Below are 19,484 nucleotides of genomic sequence, written 5' to 3'. Positions count from 1 at the left end.
AAGCATATCCCTGCATTCTTGGGGCATGTGTATTATGGTTTCTTCCTAAAAATAAATGAAAAGAATGGAGATTGCTAGTCATGGGAAGGAGGAAGATGATGGACGAGGTTTCCAGTTGAACTTCAGTGAAACACAGAAACTAGGTGTAACAATGCCAGTCACCTGAAAACCTCTGTAGTCCTTATAATGTGTTTCCATTGATTTTGGTGGCATGTGAAGGAGGGTGTGCTGACTTCCTCAAATAAATCCCTGTCATATGTGGATTATGCATTAGATTTGAACTGATTTTAGAAGATAAGTAGAAGTCAGCATTAACTGAAACATGAGACTTTTTCCAGAATATTTTATTGAATGGACCTAATCTTTTGAAAACACAGACTAGCTGCTCAATAACAGTTTGAATATCAGTTAGGTAGTAGGTAGAGTGTATGGCTGGATGATAGATAATATAATTTACCAAAATAAAAGTGTAAAGGTCTCTTTTCCTTTTCTTTTTCCCTAGGACTCAAATTATGTCCAAGTCAGTTTGATCACTTCAAAGACTTAGAAACTAAATATCACTTTAAATTTCTTTGCAAGGTTGTTTAGTGGTACATATACTGTCCTCCTGTAAATTGGCTGTTTCTTAGTACAGTCTTTGTCAGTGAAATGGAAATGACAGATGTTTCAGAGCAAATTGTGTTATAGATGTTTTTGTTTTGTTTAGGGTTGTTGTTGTTGTGGTTGGTTTGGGTTTTTTTGGTCTCTTTTCTAAAGAGACTTCTAAAATTACATAATAAGGCACTTCTGTTTAGACAAGTTTAGTTCTTTCAGGGCACACTCTTCTGTAGCTGAAGAAACCTAATTGTCCTGCAATCTAGGTGATCATTTATTATTTATATTATGTGAATGATTAAGACTTGCAACCAGATGAGGCCCTCATTATACTAGCACAAAGTTTTATTATTGATATGTTGCCCAAAAACTTTAGTTAAAATAAATGAGAAGGATAAAAAATAGAAAATCACTGAAATTTGAGGAGTAGAAATTTGAGGAGTAGAATTTCCCAAAATTTTCATGAGACTGCCAGGAAACAGAAGCCAAGTTGGTGAAGGCTACCTCAGCTGTGCTGGCCATGCTGTAAGACAAGATACGTGGCTATGGCATTTCCCCATTTTCCATCTCTCTGAGCTTTCTGAATAGAAGTGGAAAGCTTTATTCCTTTTGAATGAGGAAAGCTTGTACCCGAGAGCTGTTTGGAGGCACTGCATTCATTTTCCTGTCTCTTGGGACTCTGTATGCTTGACTAGGACATTCCAAGTCCTTTTTCTTTCAGTCTCTGTAAGTACTAAGAGCACTTAAAAGAAGCTCAGGCCTATTTACATTCTACTTGAACTAAGAAGCGAATGCCTGTTGAGGAGCTCAGTATCATTCTCACTGCCTAATGAGTCCTTACAAAGACACTGCCTTGCTGGGAGGTGGCAGACCCCCAGAAGTGGCATCATGTGCTGGCAAGTTGAGAGTGAGAAAACACATCACTGACCTTTACCTGAAATCGAAGGAAATTTTCAGGGTAGATCAAAAATTCATTTCAACTATTTTAGCACTGGGCACTAAAAAATGTAAGTGTGGACAGAGCCTGAGGCAATACCTCCTTTTATAAGCAGAATGCAATATCCTAAAGCTGTTGAGAAATCTGCATCCCACAAATGTGAATCAGCGCTGACGAAGCTCCTTGAATCACAGCAGAAACAGGTGAGTAATCCTGCCTTCCACCATCTTGCATTGCTAATACCTCTGGCATTAGTAATGGGGGGAACAAAGGGCACCCCAGGGTCATGAGGAAAAAAGGCAGTGACTAGAAGATTCTGGTGAGGTCAACATTTGGGCAAAGGCCATGTGTGATCTACCCCTGATCTAAAGGAACTGTGGAATCAAAAGTGGATGGTGACAGTTTCTAAGGGAGAAGCAGGTGAGAGCAGGTACCCACCTGTGACAACAGGTACTTTGGATCTGGAAGTTTATGAGCCTGGAGGATGTGATCTATTGGAAAGGCTGCACCTGCATTGTATGAGTGTTCTTGCAGCATCACAGGCAAAACAATCCTGAGGTGGGGGATTTTCACCTTGAACGCACCAACCTCTCCCTTTCTTTTGAAGAGAGAAACCCAAAGCCTGTTTCAATGTACATGCACTTGAGAATTCCATGCCCACCACTAGGGAAGGCAAAGATTTAACCATGTAGCCTGGTTCATACTGGGGATTCCTAATTAGGCAGTGCAATTAGTGCTCACCTGGGTGTTTTTCTACTGTGTCTTGTCCCTTCTCAGGAGACCCCAATCTTGGGTTCACTATTTTTAATTTCCTTGATAAATGTAATATACAAGGACCTTTTCCAGTTTTTCATTTTTTAATGAGAGACACCACATTCCTCAGAATTTCACAAGGAGCTGAAATTTGGAGAAAGGCATATGAAGCACACCTGTCTGTATAAAGCCTCTCATACAGAGAAGTCCTGTGTGCTAGTGTGGGACTAAGAATAGGCTGACTTCATCATAGCTTTCAAATTTTGTACCTCTGTCTTGTCCAATCTTACTTTTATTTATATTTCTCTGCAATAAGACTTTTTTTTCAATAATTCTGTTATTGATCCAACCAAGCTTATATCTCAACTCCGTTAACTAAAAATGCAATCCTGCACTGGAATTTAAAAATAATGACAACTTTCTGCTAACTTTGTCTTGAGATTCATCCAATTTAACTACACCATGTCTCCTTACACTTCTAGTTCAGAGATGTTTACTCAAGTTATTAATTCAGCATTTTTTGCAGTTTCAGAGTAGGACTCTGACAGATCATCAGACTGATCACCAGTGTACTGCAGTGTAATGTGGCTGCCATGTTCCGCAAGATGCGTAATGAATTAGTACATGTAATTGTAAATACTAGAGAGGATTATAAATAATAAGGGAAAATAGAAAAATACATGAAAGAAACAAATAGAAGCTTAATAAAATGCTAATGACAATGGATTTTTAATATAATTAGTTAATTTAGTGAATAATCAGCTAAATTGATATAAGTAGATCATATTTTATCTTTTGCACTGTCTTCAGTCATAATTTTTGATTATAAAATTGATTTTTTTTCCCAATTACAACATCGTATGAATAATATGAAATAGTGATCTGTAGTAGAAAAACTTGGTGGCTTCAACATCTTATGTCCTCCCTAGGATGGCAGATGTTACCTTGCCAGGTTAACCTTCCCAGGGACCCACTAGTTAACAGGGACAGACCTCCTCCAGAAGGTGATTCAGAGCATGCCTTTAGCTGAGGCACACTGTGTTTGTCCTCAAACTTGCTTTCCTTTAGCACCAGTCCTTTCTTCCATTTACTCTTGTTGTTAGACAGCTGGTAATCCAATGACTTTGCATTACAGTACTCAAGGTTGCACAAAGGATGATTGCTCCTACTAAGTAAAATGCTCATTTGCCTTGGGTTTCTCATAGTGATCCTTATATCTAATTTTATTGCTTTGCTGGTTAAAACCATAACATAGGACCTTTCCCTTTGTAAAGGAATTACTAGCCAGCAGGGAAAATCGGTTATGCATTGCTCAGTATCACACAGTTCCTCAAATAAAGTCCCAAATTCTGAGCTACAGAAATGTTTCCACTTATCTTCTAAATGAATATGTTTGAGCATGTGTGTAAATAGTTTTAGAGTTTGTTGGGGTTTTTTCCCCCTTTGCAGACATATTACACGGTAAGATTCACTTAGCAGACACATTTCTCTCCCTTACATATGTTTCATGCTTTCATTCTTACTGGAAGCACTGAGGAGTGCAAAAATTCAGGCCAAACTCTTGTAGGGAGGAAATGAATTAATAAATGTCACTATGTCTATGTAGAATATTGTGATTCAAGAAAATTTCAGCTCTGGAAAATCAACATCTAACATAATTTCATCCTTCATTGAGAAGTCTGCCACATGATGAAACCACAAGGAAGAATGACACACAGAGAAATTAACAGCATTATATTTAGTGTTATTGAAAGTGAAAATTTTTATATGACTGAAGGACTGTTATATTCTGGAAGAGACCATTCCTTTTCTTGCCTATTGAAAAAATTCTTTCTGTTGCGTATTCTTTCCATGCAATAAAACCCCCTGCGTGCTTCACAAGTCTGAAGTGTCAAGAGGTTGCTCATAATACCTGCCTGTTTCATGGCAATGGCATTCCAGATATGACTGTAAGGATTTTGTTTATGAGATGCCATCCTTGTTAGTCTTAGGTTTCTTAGGATGTTGGGTGGGTTGTGAGGGGTTTTTTGGGGGGTGGGTAGCAGGGCTGGGCTTAGGGGGGGGTTGTTGATTTTGTTATTGTTGGGGTTTTTGTAGTAGTTTGTGTGTTTTGTTTTTGTTCTGGAGGGGTCGGCTTGTCTTGTAATTTGAGCACAGTGGCAGTTCAGAAGGAAGTCCTGGTACTCTGATGACACAGTTTGTGTAGTGTTTTGGCAGCTACTGCCACCCTATGGTTTTCCATAATGGATGAATGCTGCAGAGCTTTAATGTGTTGCATTTCTCCAGAAACCTGTTTTAGCTCAGAGAGAAGACAATGAATATTCCTTTTGTCTTACTCCCTCCTTCTCTATGTCCCCTTTTCAGAAAAATCCCATCTGCAAAGAAAATCAAATATGGCATGAGAGGCCATAGGTGGCATTAGGATGGCAGAATCTTTTCCACTCTTTTTACAACTATGTCATTGAATATTAATTTTGGTTCCAAGGGTTCTCACTAACTGATTATATCTGCTTTGGCAGGATAGATTTTGCTCTTTTTTTTTTTAGGAACTTCAAAATGTACATCTGGAGAAAGCTTGCAAAACCCATTTCTTAAAGTTGCTGCTGCTTTGGGAGCCTGTGTTTACATCATGGATGCCACATATAGACAGATCTGGGTTAAAGCAATCTGGTCTAAGCAGAGTGTCCTCTGAGCATTGCTTCCAGCAGAGCTTTGCCCTCCAGACGCCAGCAAGTGCCCAGCCGAAGGCTCTGATGCGGAAAGAGGACGTTTCAGATACCATTATTCCACTCATTGCCCTCCTTCAGGCCAGGGAATACCCTTTGCGTGGAGGAAGACTTTTTTTTCTTTTGAGGAAGCAGCAAGAGGGATCACCCCTCATGTTGTATATCTTCTCTTTGGGGCTGGAAGCTTCTTTCCCTTTGACCAACCCAGCTGAAACCAAGCATCACTGTAGGTTGTCGAAAATAACTCAGCTGGCTTGGAGGCAGAGATATTGGACTCTCTCACATACTATAGTGCACAGGCATTGGTTTTCCTCATATATTACTGGGGACTCTCAAGTTCCATCCCCTCTGCCACACCCAATCTCAAATCTATGCAGTGCACGAAGTCTGAAGTGCACCTACTGCTCTTTATTTTTCCTAGCTGACATGGAAATCGGATCCCTCTCGTTGAGCCGGCTGCCCAACCCCCGCTGCCGGCCCGCGCAGGAGCTGGCTCTGGGGGCTCCCCCGGCACCCTGCGCATTCCCTGCCCCGCCCGCCGGGGCTGTGCGGGCGCTCTGTGACCCTCTCCTGGGGGCTGAGCAGCTCCTCTCCGCAGTCACCTGTAGCTAGCGCTGATTTTTCTGCATTCCTCCGAAAAATATCTATTCTCAGCCCCGATCCCTTCCCGCGTGTTTTACTTGAGTGAACCAAATGTCCGTGTATCAGGAGCGGAGGCGGTGTTGCCTTTTTCGGAAAGATGCGGTGTTTGTTTTCGCTGTCGCCTCCCTGCGTCCCCCAGGCTGGTAGCGCGGGACCGGAGGGATGCGGAGGGCCGGCTCGGCTGCCCCTGCCCCCGCCCCGGGGAGGAGCTCCGGCCCCAAATGAGGTACGATTTCACCTTTGGATTCGTCTTCCCGGAGCACCACTGGAATTGCGGCCGTCCCGGTCCCCTGTGCGCCCCGGCCCCCCGCTCGTGGGTCTGCGCTTCGCCGGTGGTCCCCGCTCCCAGCCCCGACGCGGAACGGCCGCATCCCCCCTTGTAAAATGCGGGGAGCGGGATCTCCGCGCGGGCGGTGGGAGCCGCTGTTACGCCTGTCGGAGTTGAGCATGGAGGGAGGCGAAACAGCCACCTGAACGCGGAGAAACACCCGAACCGACAACAAGTAGTCTCGCCTGGCAGGGCGGCACGGAGAGCGGCAGGGGCCGGAGCCCGCCCGGGAAGAGAAGCCGCCGTCGCTCCTCCGGCAAAGGTACCGGCGAGAGGGACCCGCGGGGCTGGCGGGGGAGCGGGAGGGACCCGCGGCGGCGCTGATCCCACCTGCCCTTCCCCGAGATGCGCGCTCGCCTTCGTGATTTGTCTGAGAAAGTAGCGAGCCGAGCTCCACGAATACAGCTTTTCCCGGAGTGTGCCTGCTGCCTGCGTTTATGGGGGGCTTGGTATTTCTTCCCAAAAAGCAACCTTTTCCTCCCTCCTACAGTGGGGTTGGGGGGGAGCACAGAAAAATATTTAAGCCTTCTTTTTTCCCCCTCGTTAAGCTGTTAGGATAATAAAAGATAGATGCCCATTAAATAATTAACCGTACACTTTCTGTTTCATCAGCTCTGTTCACACAGCCCCCTGAGGGAGAAGGGGGTGGGGACGGTGGTGGATCCGTACGCGGTGGAAGCAGCAGCAGTGCCATTTCGGTAGCCTGCTTCCAGGGGAAGCGGGAGACAGCCCGGAGCTGTCCCCGGAGCGGGCAGGCGGCACAGCCCTCCGCGGAGGAGAGTGCGGAGCTGGCCGGCGGTGGGTGGCGGGGCGGGGCGGGCCGGGAGGGCTCTCCCCGGAGTGCAGGTTCGCGGGAGATCTTGGGAGGGGTCTGGGACAGGCCGTGACCGCGGGGAATAGCCCTCCTACGGTGGTGCCTGGAGGGCTTCTCCTCGATTTCTTCTGTTTGCTTTTAAGGCAGAAGCTTGTTCCCCGCGGACCTGCCGGCGACCGGCTGCCCCCCGCCCAGCGACCGGCGCGCCCCCCTCCCAATCCCCGCCGCCGCCTCCCGCGCTCTCCCCAGTCATGTCCCACCCGGAGCGATGGGGAAGCTCGAGGACAACGAGAGGGTGATCCTCAACGTGGGGGGCACGCGGCACGAGACCTACCGCAGCACCCTGAAGACCCTGCCGGGGACCCGCCTGGCTCTGCTCGCCTGCGAGTCCCAGAGCGAGTCCCCGGGCGGCGAGGAGCCGCCGCCGCCCCCCAACCCGCCGCCGCCTCCGGCGGGCGGCTGCCCCGAGCCCGGCAGCGGCTGCAGCCCCCGGGGCAGCGGCGGCGCCAGCGAGTTTTTCTTCGACCGGCACCCAGGGGTCTTCGCCTATGTACTCAACTACTACCGCACCGGCAAGCTGCACTGCCCCGCCGACGTCTGCGGGCCGCTCTTCGAGGAGGAGCTGGCCTTCTGGGGCATCGACGAGACCGACGTGGAGCCCTGCTGCTGGATGACCTACCGCCAGCACCGCGACGCCGAGGAGGCCCTCGACATCTTCGAGGCACCCGACCTGCTGACGGGCGAGCCGCCCCCCGACGGCGACGACGACGACCTGGCCGCCAAGAGACTGGGCATCGAGGACGTGGGGGCGGCCGCCGAGGGCAAGGGCGGGCGCTGGCGGCGGCTGCAGCCCCGTGTCTGGGCGCTCTTCGAGGACCCTTACTCCTCCCGCGCCGCCAGGGTAAGCGCCGCCGGCCGGCGCTCCCACCGGCGGCTGGGGAGGCCGAGGGGCTGCCGGGGTCCCCTGATCGGGAGTCGGCATCACCGGGAAGCTCGCCCCGCTTGGGGTGTGCGTGCAGAAGTGATGCTTTGGTGGGCCACTGCAAGGGGGGGCATCGGTCCGCGTGGGGTGGTGATGCGTGTCCCCTCCACATCTGCAGGCAATGTCAGGCACCACGGGGGTCCCGCTGTGCCAGCATCCTCCCCATGGGAGTGTACGTGGGGTGAGGTGGGAGCTGTGCTCCCAGAAGCCTGCAAGGGAGCCACGGTCACCCCCCTAACCTGTGTGGGGGTGTGGAGGGGGTGACTCACTGATGGACCTGTTTGTGTGTAGGTGTGAGCAGGAACAGCCCCAAGGCACCCTCATCTGCCCGGAGCACCTGCATGAAGGTGCGTTTGGGGCCGGGGCAGCTGGCCTGAGGTCTCGTGTTTGGGGTCAGGTGGTGACAGCGACACGGGAGAGCGACCTCAGTCCTTTCTGAGCTTTGCTCTGTCTGCACTGGTAGGTGATCCTGGTTCAACAAAGTAAATGCGACAGGGGGTCACCCTGGCTCTTCCTCCATTGATTTCTCAGGGTGACCCTGACTGGCTCAGTGACTGAGGGTCTGGGGATAAGACAGTAAATGATCGAACTGACTTCCTCTTATTTAGATAGGGGTTTTAGATTTTGGTGCTCACTACTTCATACTTTGATGACTTGGATTTTAGTTCTGTCTTTTTGTTGCAGTCATCAGTGGTGATGCGGGTTTGCTTTCTAACCCAGGGCTTTGGAGCAAACAAATGGTTGTAATTCCTTTAAGAGAAATACGCAGTGGTGTCTCTAATTTAACCAGAAAAGCAACCTCCATCAAATCCTCCCTGCAATACAAGACAAAGGACTTGTAATAGGAAATGCCTGGTTATAAAATGGCAATTAAGTATTTTGTAGCATATTTATCAGGATTTCCTCAAAGTATTCAGAGCTAAACCTCATTCTGCAGAAAGTGCGGTTATGGTGGGTGTAATCTCCTAGTCAGTTCCACTTATTCCGCTGGCAGTCTCATAGATGTGCCCATAAATGTGTGGTTAAGTGACGTCTGGAATTGTGCCCCATGGCACGATGCAGTTTCTGCCCGCTCACCCTATGAGCTTAGTGAGGTAAGTTAAAGTCCTCACAGTTATTGCTGTCATTTGCTGAGTGCCAATGTTGTTTATGTTTTTGAAGGTTGCCTACCAGTATGTTTTCCTTCGACAGCTGGCTCCAGTTGATTCTTAAAATATGTTTTTAATAAAGAATGGGTTCTGAAGAAAAGCTACCAGAAGTGTCTATCTTTGCTCATCAGTGACATACCCACATCTCGCATCTCAGCTGTCTGAATCCTAAAGAAAATCTGGCTGTCAGTTACCTGACAAACTGTAGTGTATGTGGTGATTGCCCTGCAGGTTTTCTTTCACTTGCTGTCTTGTGGAAAGTTGCTGACAGTGTCAAAACTGCAGCTTTTACGACAGAGAATCTTCCTGCTCAACTTTGCTGGAGAACTGAGAAGTATGGAGTTAATGTTAAGTGGAAGATGTCAGGAGAAATAGGAAGGTAGACATGCTCTTGTGTCCTGGCATTGCAATTGGGTTTTCAGCCCAGTTTGACAGAACCTGTAGGCACTTGCTTTCCAATTCTTCTATCTGTAATAGAACCGTTAGTGATTCGGGTGAAGATATTCCAAGTTTGCAAAATGAATACGGTAATTAGCACTACAGTTGGAAATCACAACATGGCACTATCAATCTCTTAGGAGATAAGAGTATTTACTTTTTATAACTCAAAAACTGGTTTTAAACATTTTATTCTGATTTCAAACCCAGGCAGCCAGTATAAGGCAGTGTCAGAACCATAACAACAGCGTCTAAATCTCTATTTTCATTTTCTCAAGATCTGTACTTGATCTTTCAGGTAGGGAGACAATTTCAAGAATTTCTGGTGAGTTTTAAAGCATTAAAGTGAATTTGTAGTTAAGGACTCACATGCACTTAGTAAGCAGTCTTGAACATAGTAATTTAAGGTGATGGTAACCTTAGTTTGGAACTGAGACACTTATGTTTTTCTTGAAACAAGAGCCATTATTTTCTGAGTATTCTGGCAAATACACTCTTGTTTTATGTCAGCTGAGATGATGACTAACTCTAAAAACATTTGAGTGAAATCTTGGGCTTACTGAAATCAAGACAAAACTCTGTGAACTCCAATCTTTTCCTCACAGTGTTAGTTACTGACTCATACACAAGTAAGATTATGGTGGGGCTGCTTAGTGGTAAACTTTCCTCAGAACTGTGATAATTATTTTCTTTTAGCATTACTGATTTAGGTTCACCAGTGTCTTTTTTGGGAATTATGATACTGATAAAAATGGGCTATTTTCTGTTAATGAAATGGTACTTAATATTTGTGATTTTCTTTATTCTAAACTGTGATCTCTAAAAATAGAAATTTATAGAAATTCAAATATAAGTTGCCATGGTAACCTCTTTGGGGATAGTGCACGCACAAGATTATTCTAGCAAGACCATCCAGTGATGTTATATAAATAGTGGAACTAGTTTGTTGACAAGAAGGTTTACTTTATTTGAGATTCTAAAAAAACTCAACTTTTAGTGCATGCAATTTGGTAGTGAGATAGTGACATCTACTAAACATGGGGCTTGTAAATATAAAATGTAATCCATGTATATATGATTGCTTTGAAGCCTGCAACACTTTTCTTTGTTTCCCAAGTTCAGGAGTTAGGTTGGAATGTTATTTCTGTTTTCATATTATCATTTTGGGTTTCATAGACCGTGAAATGAAATTAAAGAGTACAGCCACACTCCTTTCACTCCACGCTTAATAGAACAATCATTCACAAAAGGCTGTGTGGCACAATGCTGTTACGTAGATATGGAAAGCTACTGGCATAAGGTACTGTCATAGGAGGAGGAGGAGTGCTGGGCAACTGAATCTTTCTGCATTAGTTTAAACATCTCTGAAACAGACACCTAATTCTTATCTGACTAAAACGTGCACCGTTTTGCTAGTTAATATCTGTCAGTGATTTTGGTGTCAGGGGCTTCTAAGTGCCAGGTACTTGCTTGCTTTAGTAAAGCACAAAGATACATCTAAGTAGTTTGTAAGAAAGTACAAGAGGCAATATTAGGTGCTGAGTTCAGAAAGGGTCTGCAGATGTCCAGCAGGAACTGGAATGCTAGTGCTCGTCTCAGATATCATATTTCAAAGTAATTACCTTTAAAGCCTTTTAACTTTTGAAAAATAGGTGAAAAATGATGCTGTTTAAAGAAGTAATTAGTATTTGTCATTGATTTCTCCTAAGGATTATTGATTACTCCTGTACTGAGTGCAGGAATGCAAAAATGGCCCTGGGATTCACCAAGTCCACAGCTATATATCCTTAATGTTTTGAGAAGACTGTAAATCTGTTCATGGATAAGGGGACAGCACCTGCCAAGTTGGGTAGTTAAGCAGTGCGGGAGTCAGCGTGGCCCAGGGCACTCGAGCTGGCACTGCTGTTTGCAGCAGCTGAAGGCAACTTACAGCCCCTTTGCTATGGTTTTTATCTCTAGGAAAGATCATAATTACTTGGTTTACAAGGAAATATAAATCCTAATTAGCAAGTATTTGTCAAGTTTGCTGTAAGTAAATATTCAGTGCAATGCAAATAAACCCACAAAAGCCTTGCAGTCTAGGCATCAAGATACTTACATCTTGCAAGTGTTCTTAAAAATACTAATGCTGCTTCATAGCAACATGGGGAGCTGTATTTGAGCAATGGGTAGTATTTTTGGAGGGAAATACAAAGTTTCCATCTACTGCTTTACATGATGTTAAATTGTCAAGAGATTCCTTTCAGCATCCCATTGCATCTACACCAGCTTTGAACATGCGGTGATGTGAAGAATCAGCTGAAATGAGTAAGATGGGAGAGAGGAAAAATGCGATTTTATAGATTCCCTCGAGAGGCTAAAGATACAGAAATTATGTTGGAGAACATTCTTATCAAAGATAACTTACGTCTTTATTTGGTGGCTTGTTTATGTTTTCTCCAGGTACCTAGATACCTGTTTTGATACCTGTCAAGAAAGCCTTGATTTAGGAAGCCTGTCATGTACTATGGTGAATGACTGAAGTGAGTTATATTTTTAGAGCTTTGCCTGTTCTGATGCAAGACAGGTTTTATTTTTGGTGGAAACAACACTGCTGCAGTAGTCTGAAATATTGTGAATGGAGTGGTGAAGGTACATTAATCTTAGAATATATGTTTGTAGATTAATAGTGAAGAGCAAAGGTTTGCTTTCTTAACTGATAGGAAGCCCTTTAATACATAAATGAAAGTCTTTATTCTGTCCTTTATTAACCGAGGAAAGCAGGTATAGATTAGATTAGATTTTACCATTCAGTTATTGGTTAGGCAGACAAGGTTGATGCTTTAAAGAGGGTATTCCTTTTGTTGGTAATCAAAGCACTGAATATATTTGTAAGTGGGAAAATAGTCAATTACGTTCAATTGGTGAAAAACGATCACTCTGCTTGAAGCATTTGTGCTATGGGAGCTGTCTTTTTTAAAAGATGTGTTTCTAATGACAAAAGTCATAATGCATTACTGTTACAGATATTCATACACTCTGTAGCTTCATGTATACATGTAACTAAATCACATTGTAAGTAATTTTTATTAATTTACTTCTGGCATGCTGGCTTTTAAAAGTCTTAATTGGAAATTCTAGCTTAATACATGATGTAAACAACATAAATTAGCTTGATATAACTTAAGGGTAGATGATCTCTGATGGTACTGACATATCAGTGAGGTAAAATCAGCAAGATTTCTGCCTTCCTAACTTCTGCCTCTTCCTCTACAGCTGTTCTGCCTGATGCTGCTAGTGTTTCCATGGAAACAAGCCAGCTCTTGGCTTCCTCTTCCCATTGAAAACAGCCTTCTCACTGTCACTTATTCATCTGGGAACAGGATTTTGTCATGGCTCTGACATAAATGACACAGAGATGATCTGTCCTGTCATTTCAGAAATAGATGCTATTAGGTATGTGCATGTGCATACAGCCAGATTTGTCTTTCAGTGACTCTAAAATAATTTGGTTAATGGATTTAGGTTGAATTTGCTTTGGTGTAACTGGAAGTGGAAATCAGCTAAGTAGACACAGCCCAATATAGTAACAGTGTAAGAAGTACTTTTGATTGAGAAATCTGGCAGACCATGTTATCTTCTTTTATGTAGTTAATATAGAATGTAGTATTTGTCATGTTTGTTTACAGTGGTAAAATTCTTAAATGGTTTACTTTGAGGATGAGAATATATCCTCAAACTGATTAAGATGGTGGTGGGAGGAATAGCTCACAACTTGGGATGAATATTGTATAGGTTTCAGTGCTACTGTCAGGTGAGGAGTCACGTTATTATGCACATCATGTGATGCAGTCAGAAGGTGAACTAAGCGATGCAAGAAAACTGGTATCATCAAGGTCCTTTTATTCTTCAGGTGTTTGGTACCTAGTCCAAAGTAAATATATCAATCAATACCCTGTGAAGAAATCAGCATTTTTGCTTGATTTGGTGAATTTGTGTTGAGTCATAATCAAAAAAGTTCAGAAGTCAGACAAATTCCATATCCTTGATTAATATCCTTCACTGTAGGGACTTTAATATACTATAAGAGAAGTTTGTGTGTAAAATTTGCCTGTCCTTTTCTCCCTCAGTGATCATTGGCAGAACACGATTGTTCTCTTCCTAAGAAGTTGCCATGCAATTGGGGTAGAAGAATGAGAAGAGGAAAGGCTCCCTCTATAAATTTTTAATATTTTAATAATCTCTTCTAAAAGGGTTGTCCAGTAGTTTTGAGATGGAAGAAACAAGTTCTTCTCATTATCAAGTGCTTTTTCAGCATTGTTCATTCCTCAAGAGAGAGTTCCTACTTGTCCTGTGCTTCAGATTCATGGCTTGTCTTAGGGAAAGACAGTTTCCTTCAGCCATAACTGGAAAGAGAGGGTTTATGCTCTCTATATTTAGCACCCAATGGGGGTAGTATTTTCCTTTTTAATTCTCTTTACTAAACTTTTCTTTAGACCTCACTTCTGTTAGCATAGTTTACATAAACTTACTGATTCAGTGTAAAAACTTGTGGGGATTTCTGCAGGGTTTTGGTTGGTTTTTATTTTTTTATTGTGAGTAAATTAGTTAGGCAAATAAAATACAGGTATAGTAATAGTCAGAATATCAAGCTATCAGCTGTCATTCTACTTAGTATATTTCTTATACAGTTCGTTTACACACTCTAGTTCTTTCACAAGCACACACTTTTCCAGTAAAATCAGTAATTGCATAGGAATTCAAATTTTATTCTAAAGAAATGCTAAGCAAAGCTATTCAATAATTTTATATGCAGAGGAAATAGGGGAACTACGTCCAGTCCTATGTGTTCTCTTACTTCCAAAGAGGCTTTTCCCTCATGCAAGGGCTGAAACATGAGAATATTTCACACATCAGAAATAATTTATACTGGTGAACAAAATATTCAGTTGGGGTAATGTGCAAGGACATAGTAATACAAATTTAGCTTGGCAATATTTATCAGTGTGGTCATAGGGATTCAAGTTGTAGTGATGACCTGGTACATTTTTTTCCTTACAGTGATATACACATGTATATGTTGATATAACTAAATGGTAATTTTGTCAGAGTGCTATAGAAATAGCTGTGGAGAATGAATATGAAATCACACATTTTTGGATTTTTTTTTTGTTTTTGTTTTGTTCTACTAATTTGTTTAATTAACATCTTTGTTGGTGTTTTATGATGACTAAAGGAGTTTCGAAGGAAAAACTCCACTTCCATCTGTTAATCAGAAGTGTTAAAAATAGAATGCCATCTAATCACATGAAACACAATTTCTTGTGGTTTGTGATTTGCTTTACAGATTTCTTGGCTGAAGTGGTGGCTTGAAGCTTAAAAATGAAATTATCCAATTATGTATTATGGCAATGTGTTGTTATTCCCCCTGCTGCTTCTAAGTTGAAAATTCTGAGATGTTGCTGTGGTTTTGGTCTTTCTACCAGTAGGTTAATTATTACAGGAGTGTGATAATTCAGTTCTTTCTTCTTACATACAGCCTTTTGTAGTTTCTTAGTCTTTCTAGGTGAACCTCAGATATTGGGTCTTTGATATATTCCAGCAAAATGCTGTAAACAGAGAACAGTCTCTTAGCCCAATGCAGAATAATGTGGTAAAGTTCATTAATATGCATGAAATATGACACACAATATGATCTAGGCTTGGTTCTGAAATAAGTATAGTTTTAAATAAGTATGGTTTAAAGTGTTTACATTTCCATTAGTGTATAGCATGCAGAATTACATTTTTCCACTTTGTCTCATCTTTATAAAGATTAAGTATCCCTTGAAGGTTGTGCATTTGGCTTGGATAATTTTTAGAGTACTAAAGATATAATAGATATATAGCAGTAAACTTCTTTTTAACTGTTTAATCCTTACCCTAAGAGAAATAATTCTTCTTTGGCAATGACTTCTACCACACTGAAATGCTTGCTTTGATAAAAGCACAAGGCTATTCCAGTATTAGGAATCTGATAGTACCTGGGATTTTAGAGCAACAGAAATCAAATGCTGAAACTCAGTTAATGGCAGAGAAAATTGCATTGGAGGAGATGAAATTTAGTAGAGTGACAGAAAGGGCTGCAGAAAAGTGCTGTGAAGTGCTGGGTACATGTTGTTTCCATAATGCAGAGCACAGGCTGAGTTCCCAGCAATTTTGCCAGGGGACTGTGTTGGTGCCTGCTGCAGCACTGAGCGAGAGTTTAGCCATGCCCAACAGCACCCTGCTGGTGGGCACTCTTAAGGAGGGGAGGAATAATGTCTTCTAGTCACATTTCTGTTGGCCTAGGTAATTTCTCAGATTGTGAACATTCACAAGATATACTAGGCTTTTATATGCTGTGTACTGTAAGATTGAGGATAATCAAATATGTAGTAATTAATATTTGATATAAAGCCTGTACAATAACAGAACTTTAATTTTTTAAAATGTAGATATAAAAATTATTACAGGAAAATGTAAATATGTTTTTGAAGTATACAAATGTCTGGGTATAAATTTTCTTTAGTTCTTAGACAATATCAAAGGAAATGTCCTCAATAGTCCTTATTTTTACATGGGTATTTGAAAATTCTCTGAACTTTTAAAGTGAGCAATATTCTTTATTGGCAGTTGGTAATCCTACTAATATGAATGGCAATTATGTTAAATAATTGGTTTCAGGAGTATCTTCATTTTCACTGGATAATTGTATAAAGCTGAAAGGGTTAACTTTGATATTTTTTTATTAGTATCATTGAAAGTGTTACACAGGTCTTTTTTATGACAGAAATGTTTCAATATTCTAAGTTGAATCCAGATATGGTTTGGAGAAGAACCTTAGTTGTCTTCCTGGTTTCTGATCTCATTTGGGAAATAAATTTTCTTGCATTTGGAGTTCTAGATCTGATACCTACCATCAGATTTTCATTTGAATTTTAGGATGTAATTGATGCACAAGCATATCTGAGTTTCACCTTGAACATTCTTCCCTTGGTCTGCAAAATTATTTAAAAAAATTATAAATAACTCAGTGGGGATGGAGTTTTGTTTTTCTACAGCTTCCTGAGAAGGGAAGTGGAGACTGAGGTGCTGATTTCCTGATATCCAGCAACAGGATGTGTGAGAATGATTCAAAGCTGCCTCAAAAGTTTAGGCTGGACACTAGGAACCATGTATTTACTGAGAGGGTGGTCACACACTGAAACAGCCTTCTTAGAGAAGTGGTCAATGTCCCAAGTCTGTCAAAGTTTAAGAAGAATTTGGGCAATGCCCTTAAAACCATGCTTTAACTGTTGATTCAGCTATGAAATGGTCAAACAGTTGGACTAGATGGTTGCTGCAGGTCCCTTCCAACTGAAGGAATCTATCCTATTCTAAAGAAGTAAGTTCTGGTTTTCCAACCTTCTTTCCCTTACAATGGAAAATTAAGTCCTTTTATTTAATAATGACGGTGTTTCATGTTTTCATGGTTTAAAAACAAAAGTGTATGTAGTAAAAGGCATATAATAAATGACATCAACATTGTTTTTTAGGGTAGATATCAAACAGGGTAGGATTTCAGTGTAGGTATTGAACATCAGCTTTGCTATGTAACTCATTATCTCTTCATTGTCTGGTAATACTTTATGTTAAATTGATTTAAACACCTTAGGCATCTTAATCCTTTGGCCAGTAAATTTTATTGCTGGCAGTATTAGAGACTATTTAAATATAGTTTCAAATTTGAGAACTGAGACTTTTGACAGCAGGACAGAATTATTTTCCTAATAGCCTAGGTGATATACCTGTGCAGCTTGGAAAAGAAGTGGCTGTGTTTGTCATTTGTCTCCAAAACAGGCATGTGAAGCTAATATTGCAGTGACCTGTGAATGGTCAACAAAACTGGTTTGATGCATTGCAGCTACAGGGTCTCCTTGGTTAGTCATTGCATTTTTTAAGTTGGTGCTTTGATAGCAGAAAAAATAAACTGGGGGAATTAAAAATGAAAATAAATATTAATATCAGGGAAAATTACGTCTTGGGGAAAAATGAACCCTTATGGACTGAAGCAAAGAAAATGTTTTAATTAACTTGGTTTATCACAATATATCCAGCCAAACCTTAAAACTGGCAAAGATATTTCAGGTTGCATGTCTATTTCTTTTGACTGATGTTCACTGTTTTAAGGATGGAAGATGCTGGGGTTTTATGAACTGCAGGATTATCTATTTAAACTTCTTGCTCCAATTGCCACTTCCTTAGTCTTTTAGTGAGATGGGAGCTTTGATCTTTTGATCTTTTCAAAATTACTTCCCTAAGGACTAGGTTATGACATTTTTGAAACAGCTACGGTAAGTAGGTACAGTCTGCACCTCCATCCAGGAGCTGTGACAGCATTAAGTGTCTCTTAAAACTCTCTCTGAAGGTTCTCAGAATTGGTTCTTATTTGTTTCTTCACTCTTCAACAGCACTGCGTTGCATTCAGTATCTTGCACTGTCACTGAACCAATGGCTAGCTATTCTAGTACTTCTGAATCACTGCTCCTTCCAATGCTTTTGTATTAGAATTTACCATTTTTGCTATGGCTTGAAGTGCAATGATAGCTGTAGATACCTATCTACTGTTAATATTACTTTAGTAGCTGTGTTAGCAGTTTTTCTTTGAAAGTGTGATAGCTTGCCTCAGTGAAATGAAAACCCTGCAAAATTTCAATGACTTTGTATTCTCAACAATTTAAAGGCATTTGAATTTAGTATTTGGCAGCAGAAATGTACCCATTAGTCTCTAGAGAAGTGCAGATGTAGTTTATGTTGGGTTTGTATTTCATTAGAGCAACCTCTCTTGCACTGCAGTCCTGACAGATTCGTGCGATAAAGGCATTCCTCTTTGAAATGATACCTGCTTTCTTCACATATCAAGAGCTAATTTTCTAAAATAATGTGAAGAAATATTAAACTCCTATTTTGTGCTGCTGCTGTTTGTGCTCCTTGCAAATAGAGATCAGGAGATGTGTGTTAGTAATTATAATGAACAAACTTCGCAAATTTTGTTTGTTTACTGGCAATTTTAAAATAACAAGGTAATTGTTACAGTTTCCTAATCACACTGTTAGTAATATGTTGCCTTCAGAAACCCAAGCCTTGTCTGTGGTTGGGAAAGTCTTGGAAAAAGTGGAGGCTAAAGGAAAATATGTGACCTAAATTTTTCATTGCAATTCTACTGTTCAGACAAGTACAGTGTGACAACGGTGTGCACTGCAGAAATGTAAAAATGGGGTGAAATGTGAGCATGAGACAGGAGGGAGAATGTTTGGGATCCTAGTGCTTTCAGACTTCAGGTATTCTTATCCGTATATAAATGTGGATGCAAATATTTTTTTGTGTGTGTACAGATGTATGTACATGCACAGACACAGATATACATTTATAAACAAATTAACACATAGATGGTCCTGACCTGTAATTATGATAGTCAATAAGATTTTATTTTCCATTTTTTCCCCCATTTGTCCTCGAATATTTTAATGAAGAAGCTGCATCCTAGATTTCATTACTTAATCAGGTGTTCTTGCATTTACATGTTTAATTCAGCTCCTGGCTGTAAGTTTGAGTAGAGTTTCATGGACTGTGTGAGTATCTTGCGTTTTTAAGCTGTGATGGATCAGTCTTACTAGATATGCGTATATATTACTATATTGTTTTACAGTAATTAATCATGTTTGATAACAGGAGTAGGGTTCCATTCTTTATAAATTTTATCTCACTAAACATGGGAGAAACCTGAAGGAGTTATATAATTTAAGACATCTTATTTTCTGTGAATTGCTATCTCATTGGTGATTCTCATGGCCAATTAAAGTTATTCCTGTTTGTCAAAACATATGTTCTTTATAATATTTTATAAGACATTTTAAGAAAGTAATTTCTCCCAGGGATGCAGTTTTCCCTTCTTCAGCTTTAGTAAGGGGATATATTAACTAAAATCAGATTTGGCAATCATTTACATCAGGCCATGTTGATAACACACACAGTGATTTTTCATCTTTGAAGTATTGCAGTCTGTTTTATTATTATTCTTTTTTCATTTAGTTCTTTTTTTTGAAAGGAGTAGAGGATCAGTTCAAGTTAAGTTCATACATC

The 19,484-nt window shown here is 41.4% G+C and overlaps 1 protein-coding gene across 11 annotated transcripts in view; it reads left to right on the top strand.

The window, feature by feature from the left end:
• Nucleotides 1–6,970: 6,970 nt before the first annotated feature.
• The window catches only part of KCNC2 (potassium voltage-gated channel subfamily C member 2), a 100,126-nt gene continuing 87,612 nt past the window's right edge, over nucleotides 6,971–19,484 (top strand). For all 11 annotated transcript variants that reach the window (XM_039570473.1, XM_039570474.1, XM_039570476.1 and 8 more), the window contains exon 1: nucleotides 6,971–7,695. In XM_039570473.1, the coding sequence (XP_039426407.1) occupies nucleotides 7,063–7,695 (633 nt within the window). In that variant the 5' untranslated portion in view covers nucleotides 6,971–7,062. The remainder of the gene's footprint in view (nucleotides 7,696–19,484) is intronic.

The sequence above is a fragment of the Corvus cornix genome, chromosome 1A (assembly GCF_000738735.6).
Source record: "Corvus cornix cornix isolate S_Up_H32 chromosome 1A, ASM73873v5, whole genome shotgun sequence".
In the NCBI taxonomy this organism is placed as follows: Eukaryota; Metazoa; Chordata; class Aves; order Passeriformes; family Corvidae; genus Corvus; species Corvus cornix.
The sequence above is the reverse complement of the archived record's forward strand: the minus strand, read 5'-3'. Positions and strand labels throughout refer to the sequence as shown.